A 9,258-nucleotide genomic window follows, 5' to 3' on the forward strand; every position below is an offset into this window, starting at 1 on the left:
AATCACTCAGAAGTGGAGATGGGGTTCTTGCGTGGGTAGGGGCACTTGCTCGGGAATTTTAGTTAGCGGTCCGTAAAACTTTGTAACTGCTTAATAAATGTATCTCCTACTAAGTCCGAATTATCCAAGGTAGCAAGCCGGTAGTTTCGAAGTAGTACTTGGTATAGAGTCTAGTCCTAACTGCACCCGATACAACATTTTTTCTAACTGCGTGGGAAGTTTCACAGAAGCAGGGCTCTGCTACCTTGCACTATTTATGCTAATATTACTGAGGAAGAAAAAAAAAAAGCCCGCGAACCTTAAGTATGCAGTGGATACATTGAATGAGACTCATATGGCAGCTGAGAATTAACACCTTTTACCTTTTGAATGCGCGAGACGCTATAATAAGGCTTTAAAGATTAGCTGCGCCAGCAAATCTGCCTTAAGCAGCCACTGGTATAGGACTCACACGCACTGATAACAAGAAAGGAAAGGTGAAGAACTTGTGCCCACAAAAACAATGCAGCAGAAGATATCCGAATTCACTAATAACCCTTGACCGCTAAATCAATTGAGCTAAGGATAGTAAAGGCTTGGAGTTCGCGAAAATAAAAAAAATTGAAGTTACGTGTTCCTTAATCAGCCCGCATATATTCGATGCTCTTGAGTTATTGCGATGGCGTTTTGCACACGGGCATCGTTGAGGCTAGCTCAGGAGGGCCAACACTTTGCTCTTGGGAACAGGCTGCCGCTGGCGATAATGCCCCTGCTGATGCTGCCGCTGAAATTTCGGTGGCGGTACCGCGTTTTGAGCTTGCTTTCCTCTTGCGTCGGCCATGACGCTTGCCCGGTTTGTGTGGCTTGAGGGACTTCTGCGACTCCGTAGTGGATGTCAAAGATGTTTTAAGTGCTTCCTTACGCTGCTCTTCGCTCAGAACTGGGTGGACTTCGGCGGGCTTCTTCTCGACATATACTTCGGGAAGACACTGGACCGCTACTGCGCTCGCAAATGCCAACGCTGTCGTGATGGCCCCGACGACCAAGAGCTGTTCTTTGTGCAAGGATGCTACGAGCCATGTCGCCAGAAGTACGCCAAGCCGGCCGAAGGAGTACGATAGGCAAAGTCCCACGCACCGCATCGTCGTAGGGTACACCTCCGCGGTGTAGGCGTAGTTCAGACACATGGCAATCCCCGACGCGCTCGACATCATTATTCTCGGCAGAGGAAGTGCGGCGGCCCAGGGCCAATGCGAAAGGACCATCTGCAGCACGCTTGAGCCGCCGAGGAAAGCGAGTAGGCCTGAAAGAGTCACGCGGTGTCCTCGTTGCTTCGTGCTATAGATGACTATGATGAGAATAAGCCCATTGCATAGAAAGGATCCGAGAGCCCACAGTTCTTCGAGCGGGCTACCCAAGCTTGAGGCATAAAGTGCAAAGCTCACGCTAAACCACGTCACGAGTGCAGAAAATGTGCGCCGCCGAAGGGAAGCCGAACGGACTGTGCTCGTGATACCAGCAGTCACCGACGTGGTGTTGGCCTCTCGCTTCAGGAGCTGCTGTTTCAATGCCTCAAATGTTGCTGTGGCCTTGCGAGCTTCTATCCTGTTCACCCGGGCTGCTCGGAGTACAGTGAATTCAGCTGCCCGTAGCCTCCACGCGGCAATCTGCCAAACGGTGGACTCATCAAGGTAATAGCACCAAGAGTCCATTATCGCCGAGACCGTGACGAGCAGGGCTTGTGAGAGCACCCACCTTGGCTTGAGCGTCGAAAGAAGCTGCACCAGCGGAGGCGTAACAAGTACACCGCCGCCGGTGGCTATTAGGGTATAGGGAGCCCGGTGTTGACTTCCGGTAACTTCGTAGAGCACAATTGCAGCCATCAGGCCGGTTGTGCTTGCCATGGCAGCAATGACAAGGCGCGACAGGATGAACATTCCCGCGGAGGGGGACGCCGCGGCCACCAGGCTGCCGAGCAATGTGCAGATGGCGCACATCGACAAGACTGGTCTACGACCCACGCGGTCTGCTGCGATTCCGGCGATGGGAACGAATAGCGTGGGGGCCAGTCCAAACGTGGATTTCGAAACGGAGTAGAGCCAGTCGCGAGTGCACACCAAGTTCCACATGCTGACGATGCTTTCGCCGTCTTTCTCGGTGTCGTATTCCCACCGATTGCACGGTACTATGCTACGCTCGTCCGGGTCTTCTCCCTGAAAAAGAAGGAGATAAACGAAAACGTCAATCGCCCCGACGAACCCATGTTCTGATTAACTTCTTAGCAAATACTCATTGACGTTTATAGAAAAGTCTGCACAATCGAAACAATATAGCTTCGAGAGAAGTATTGGTCACTGAGAGACTCGTAGGCTGGGTCTCTGTATGCGCCATACCTCTTGAGTTAGCGTGAATTGCATAAGAACCGTGATATCTAGGACCATGACGTCCCCATGTGCTTTCAAAGATAAGTAATGGTCTTGTATACAGTAATGAACGTCCTGCCTATGGAAATATACAACCGGCGGGATCCGACAATGACATAGATGAGAATTAAACTTGAAGATTTCTTGCCTCAGGTTTTTTCAGTTCCCGTTTTTCCACTTTTCCATTATCAGCGAACGAAAAGCGTTAACATTTGACAAGCAAAAGTATGTGCAGAGGGCATCGTGGATAGGAAAGTAAGTGCCTTCTTCCCTGTGTTGCCGTCTTCTCGTCATTTTCTGCTAGAGATGCTCGAAAGACTCGGAAATGTCTCTCCGAGACATATACAATTACATTGGCATACAGAAATTTTGATCGTTATTGACATATGTCTGAAGGATGGATAGATTGGCAAACTGAGTAAACATAAGCTGAAGTAAAAGCAGCTACTACTAGTGCTCATTAAGGGGGACTATTGTTCAGGAATATACTGCACTAGCTTCATTAATAAGGAATGCAGAAGTAGAGGAAAATATTAAGAACATAAATTGACCAATCTTGAGCTCATATTTATCGTCCATCGTCGCCGTTTTGATTTATCCCTGATTTTCTTAGGTGAACTCGTTTAAACTAATCTATCAGACTGTTCAGGTCTCAGCATTCGTGTTATAACCAAAAGTGTGGCTGAATTCACCAAATGAGTGCGATTTATAAATTATAAGCTAAGCACCAACCAATGTACCGCTCCCGCTTTCAGACGGTATCAATTTTTTACAGTAGAGCTGCAAAAAAAAAAAGAAAAAAAACAATCGCTTACAGTACGACGCATATCCACTGAGCCAGAAACCTGAGAAGAAATTATGTAAAGATTAGTTTCGCTGCTTTCTCTTCGTTTCTATGATTCTCTGTTGACAACTATCAGATTCCGGCGATTATGCAGTAATCTGGAATTGGAATGGAATCGCTACGTTATCTGGACCATTAGTTACGCTAGCGCTGAATGCCTCTCGTTTCGGTCAGGAATGCCCGCGAGAGTTTTGGTTTAAGCAAAATGTTTTGAGATCAAGACGCGAAGCCGAAATTGTATCATGTCTTAATACCCCAGTCATGTTCCCAATTAATGGCTCTAGGCGGACGTCGTGTCTGTACACGGTTGAGTGATGAGCAAGCTTGCTGAAAGACACATTGAATTTGCACGCCGTTTTTACGCTGTTTATAATGTCTGTTGGATGTACCTCTATTGTTCTACAGGGGATTGGGTATTGCATTGCGTCGTAGTGCCCTTTGAGGCACACGTTATCAATTGCCACTCGAAATTCTACTCTGACATTGTTTTTGCATCATTAGTGTAATTGTAAACATCCAGCAGGAAAACAGGCTAGAACGTGCGCATTCTTGTGGGGACCCCATTGTCTAAATGAATCAACACTCCCAGATTGCATTCCGAACACTATTTGAGATACGGGAGAGAGATGGACTGCTTTACGTCAATCGTACAGTTGAAGACGCACATCCAGTTCAGAATTCTCCGTGATATAAGTATTTATAATGACGCCAGCCATTGGCGATGATGCCAGACATGGACGAAGAAAGGAACAAAAAAGAACCCGCCTGCGCTGTGCTCATGACTTTAGTTGAAGGCCTAGAAATATTTCGACGGAATTTGATCGGTGACCGCTACCTGTTTAATATTTCTTTAACTTCTAGCATCAACGCCAAAATGACGCGTCGGCACATATCTCTGTCCGCTATGCACCGTAGTCTTTGCGATCTGTCATGCTTTCCGCCGTCCGCGATCTTGCTTAGAGTCCACTTATTAGTACCACTCCGTGCCGTCAGTGGCACCATTTGTTCCGTTCAAAACTGTAGCGCACGACGACCATAAGAAGTATTTTATACATTTAAAAGGTGCACGATTTATTTAGTGAAAATCCGGAGTGATTGAGTATGTTGAAAGAGTTGGAGTAGTGTCAATTCATTTTATAGTACTGCACAGACAAATAAGCCATGTATTTTTATCACTAGTCAAGTGTGATCTGATGACAAGTGAGCAATAATAATAAAAACGAAGACGTTAGGAGGTCGCTTAAGTTTTGTCTTTAAGAGGGGAACGCCATAGCATTCAAAGATCCCTTACAGTTTCTCACGCTTGCCGGCAACTGCAGTTTATGTAACCGGAATGTTTTCCGAGAAACGCTGCAGGTGAACGCTGTGCACGAAGGCGAGCTTCCTGGGGCGCGCCGCTCCTACTAAAGACTGACCTCAAACGGCAGGTGGAAAAGGCGTTTGTGGTTGAGTTTCCGCGTATCAGGATGGTGTTTTCTCGTATATCCAAATGACAATGCGACGCTATCATATCTCGACTTCGTGTAGATTTCATACTTTACGAATTTTCTGAAGCATCTTGCTTTGACAAATTAACTTAGTTCAGTAACGTCCATGGATGCGCCAAGCGGAGGGTACGCGTGGATCGGAATGCGTGGTTTTCTTACGGACAACATCGCCGCCGCCGACACCGTCGTATAGGCGCGTCCTTCGTAGTGGGTATGATAGATGCTTCAGGCTTATCAGCGTCATCGTTATGCGCGCCTCCGTTTGCTGCCGGCGCTGTTTTCCGGAACGTGACAACGAACACTTGCATAAAAACACCGTCTTGCTAACAATGTCAGTGTAGCTTACATTATGTTGTTCTGGCCAACCGCAGTAGTTTCTTTATTGCAATAACAAATACCTGGACAATCTAAAACGCAGAAGAAAGGCGTCGAAAGGCCGCGGGAACTGCGCTTCATGGTGCTGCATGCTACCATCCTTATGTAGCCGTTTATTTTTCACGGAACACACGCTCAGCAACCTCGGGGCAGCACGAAAGAAGAAACTTTTGCACGTGAACTCGATACCATGGATACGCATTTTCATATCGCGAAAAGCAACCGCACCGTCTATCTTAATCATGTCGCCCTGTGAAAAGATAGTAAGCTAACATCAATGCCAAATTCTCCGTATAGATTATTTAAGGTTGATTAGGTTAAAAATTTCCACTCGTGCTTTACGGGATGCCTCATAATCGTTGCGTCACTTCGGAAAAAAGTGTTAAGCAAGAAGGCGTCAATGTAGCAGCCGTGGTACAGCCGGTTGAGGTAGGACGAAATGCGCGAGGGACTGAACAGCTCACCGGTAGAGGGGGCTCGTATACGGTGCACTTGCTGAAGCTGCCGTCGGCCAGCACGGGTATTGCGACGTTCTTCCAGCCCTGGACACCGAGGTAACGCAGGTCGTCGGGCGGCTGGCACCAGTGGTCTACGGGACGGCCGATGAGGTAATAGGCGAACGTGTGCATCAGCACCACAATGACAGCGACGAGGGTGCTGACCAGGACGATACGCTGGTACCGCCCGTGACCCAGGATGATGTAGACGTTCTAGTGGATTACGTCCTGCGTGTCCACGTTTTCGAAGCCTTCCAGGAGCGAAGTGGTCACCGTCTTGGGAGTGGCCTCTTCATGAGCAGCCGCTTTCGCCGACATGATACTGATCACACAGCACGAAAAGTCGTATCGGCCAGCAAAGAATCAGTAGCGCTTGGAGGTATCGTCTTCTTCTTCTTTTTCATCTTCTTCTTCTTCTTCTTCTTCTTCTTCGTTTTCCACTTCTTCGTCTAATATTACTTCTAGTGTCATGCATGCATTCACAGCTGCAAGTTGAAGTATTTTTGGCAGGGCGCTCTGCGACTATTATTATACTCTGTTTCAGACATCAGGTCCAACGCTGTGGAGGCTACAGGGACTTTTTGCAGTGGCTGCGTCCGCCCTTAGAAATAAGTCGATGTTCTTTAACGTCCTTGTGGGAAAATGTTTTTATGCGTAGCATATTACTAGAGCTCAACCCAGCTCCTCAGGCGCGGCGGCGTCTCCTTCAAGGCTGACCACGTGACACCGTGACGTCACGACAGAGGAGAAACGGGGCTCCAACTCGCGCCGTCGTTCGGGGCGTCGCGGCGGTATATAAGCAGCTGCGCTTCCCTCTGCTAGACACTCACGAGGTGAGATGCCTCCTGGAGACAGAGCTGCTCGTTGGAATGAGAAGCGAAGCTTGCGGCGTGCTACAGAGACTGTTTCTAGGTGGCTTTGCTACGGCGCAGCGACTACGCACCCCGCATCGGACGCGTGGAGCGTCGAGCAACGCAGCGTTCGGCGTGACAACGAAATGTGCGCCTGAGCAAGCGCCGCACGCCTGAGCCGACGCCGACGACACCGGCTTTTCTGCGACACGAGCTCCTTAACGCTGTCGCGTTGAAATAAAGGCTAGTATGCTTCCCATCCTGGGCTTAACCTTAGCTAAGCCACAGCCCGTTTTTGTACACGCTCAGTATTGAAAGTGTTAATCATCAGAAACAAACAATCTGTGGTATACGGCTGTGTGAGGCGTTGTTTTAGACCAATTTGTTTTTCATTGCGTTTATTTTTCGTCTTTCTATTGGCAGCCCGTCGCGGCATCCTCAAGTGCACGCTCGCGCTAGCGAACGCCGTTGGCACGTAACGAAGCATGCATGGAACGCGTGCACTAACACACACATTCGTCACCGAACTTCTGGCGTAGGTTCCACAGCGTTGCACCTGATGTCCGAAACGCAGCGTAGGAATGGTGAATAAATCACACCAGGCGCGATAGAATGCTTTGCTTGGTTAAATCATGAGTGACAGCTGGAGCAGGCACTCGAGAGCAATTATTTTTTTCTTCGACTCCTCGAAATCCCCGCCATCATTCAGTGTTGAATCATGGTGCAATCAAGGCAGTCTATGATTATAGCTAAAGCGTGCGAATACATCACAAGAAGCCAATATTATTTCGGTGGCAATTATATACGAACACTCGAGGCTCATTCCCGCCGCCGCGGCCTGCTGTCACGCTCTTGACGGAACTTGCGTGGCTTGTGCTGTACGACTTAAGTTGTAATTCGAGACGTGGAGTGCACTTGGCTGCAAAAAAATAAAGCAGACCTGACTGACCGCCAATGCTCCGCCGAATCGGATCGATGGCGGAGCCAGGAGACCGGTCAGCGTTCCGCTGCCGGCATGGACGCTGTGCGCATGCGCACTGTATGTACACTAGAGCATTCATGCTCAGTTGGTGTGCGTATGCACTTATCTTAGCCGATCGGAGAGCTATAGCATCCAAGTAAGGTTATGAAATTTTTCACTTGGCACTTATTATTGCCAACCGGTTCCCATCGCTCTCATTTATGGGGCCATGAGGTGCGATGTCCGCAACACCTCTGGTGGCGCTCCTGGCACGCCATCAGTGTGAGGCGCTTGGGGCTGCAAGGGCGCTGTTTCTCCTGCCCACCAGCAGCGCCCTCGTGAATAACATCACGCGGACATGGTGCCCTCGAGTAAAGTTAGAACATCGTCCTTCAAGTTCAACACGAACGCTACACCTTGCCATCAATAGCAATGCTTAGCCGAAAGGCTAAGCATTGAAAAGAAGCTAGAAGATTATTAACAGTGTGATATCTCTTTAACCTTTTATCCTATAGGATAGGATAGGGATAACTTTAATAAAGTGCCGGCAAACCATGGTTTAACGCGTCGTGACGCTGGCCAAGCGTCGACCCGGGGTTATACCCTACTCTGCAATAGCCCAGTTGGGTCCGTTTGTAGTGGGTTATGAGGCTTGTGCTTTTCGAGCGCATCCCGGGCCTGCTGGACGGCCCATAGTTGTGAGTCCTTGTCTGCAGACTGCAGTGCACTTTCAAGTTCGGGCGGGTAAGTCCTGGAGGTAGCTGCCGTCGGGAACCTGGCACGGTCCCACATGATGTGCCAACGGTCCGCCGGACCCGCTGCGCAAACACCACACAGCTCACTCTGATGGAGCTCCGGGTGAAGGACGTGCAGCATTGCAGGGGCGAGGAGTGACGCGGTCTGTATTTGCCTTAGGATTACGGCCTCCTCCCGACTGAGTGCCGGGTGGGGAGGTGGCATTGTCTGCGAGCTAAGCGGTAACACTTGGTTACTTCGGCATAACTAGTCAATCTGTCCTTGGCTTCGAACCACACGGAACGGTCACTCTTGGGGGCGCGGAAAGTAAGCGCTCGCGCCGCCGAATGGGCCATCTCGTTGTGGTTCGGTGAGGATGCACACTCGCCGGCGTGCGCCGGGAACCACTTGATACGGACGGTGCTGTCGCGGTCTTGAAGTTGGAGGTTGTCGATGATGGCGGCCGCCGGCGCGCATATTCTCCGTTTGGCAAAGTTGCGCACGGCATTCCTCGAGTCGCTGAGCACGATGCGACACTTGGCCTCGGTGATCACCAGAGCGATGGCAACCTCCTCAGCGTCTGTGGCGTTCGTGCACCGCACGCTCGCTGCCGTTGTCTTGGTGCCGGTAGCCGCCGCAACGGCCACTGCGGCGAAGCCTTCCCGCGTGTATTCCGCGGCGCCCACGTACCGGACGTGCGGGTCTTGGGCGTGTTGTTCGGGAAGGGCCTTGGCCCGCGCCTGCCGCCGTTCTTGGTTGTACTCTGGGTGCATGTTCTTGGGAATGGGGTCCACGTAAATGTGGGCGCGCGCCTCATCCGTGATCTCGCACGGTTGCCAGCTGGGAGCTTGTGGGTTGTAACCGAGGGACGTCAGTATACTGCGGCTCGTCTAAGTGGTAGAGCAGCGCTCGAATTGCACGGTGAGCTGCGCCTCGGCTATTTCTTCTAGGGTGTTATGGACGCCGAGCTGCAAGAGCTGAGCCGTACTCGTGGTCTCCATGAAACCCAGTGCCGTCATGTAAGCCCGTCTCATCAGCGTGTTGATCTTGGTCCTGTCAGTGACGTGCCAGTTGAGGTAGGCCGCAACGTAGGCGATGTGGCTGAT

General features: G+C 50.2%; 1 protein-coding gene across 1 annotated transcript; it reads right to left on the reverse strand.

Moving 5' to 3' along the window:
- Positions 1 to 342: 342 nt before the first annotated feature.
- Positions 343 to 5,737, reverse strand: LOC135911685 (solute carrier family 22 member 7-like). Its single transcript, XM_065444029.1, has 2 exons — positions 5,573 to 5,737; positions 343 to 2,192 (listed from the first exon to the last, which is right to left on the reverse strand). The coding sequence occupies exons 1-2, from the start codon at positions 5,735 to 5,737 to the stop codon at positions 651 to 653; spliced, it is 1,707 nt and encodes a 568-aa protein (XP_065300101.1). The 3' UTR covers positions 343 to 650.
- Between the last annotated feature and the right edge of the window lie 3,521 nt (positions 5,738 to 9,258).

Source organism: Dermacentor albipictus, chromosome 2, assembly GCF_038994185.2.
Source record: "Dermacentor albipictus isolate Rhodes 1998 colony chromosome 2, USDA_Dalb.pri_finalv2, whole genome shotgun sequence".
Classification (NCBI taxonomy): Eukaryota; Metazoa; Arthropoda; class Arachnida; order Ixodida; family Ixodidae; genus Dermacentor; species Dermacentor albipictus.

What these genes read in the sequence shown, in the direction of transcription:
- LOC135911685 (XM_065444029.1), bottom strand. Translation starts at nt 5,737, where the DNA reads ATGCACACGTTCGCCTATTACCTCATCGGCCGTCCCGTAGACCACTGG. An exon ending in TATACGAGCCCCCTCTACCG is followed by an intron (nt 2,193 to 5,572) that starts GTGAGCTGTTCA and finishes CTTCTTTTTCAG; the next exon opens with GGAGAAGACCCGGACGAGCG.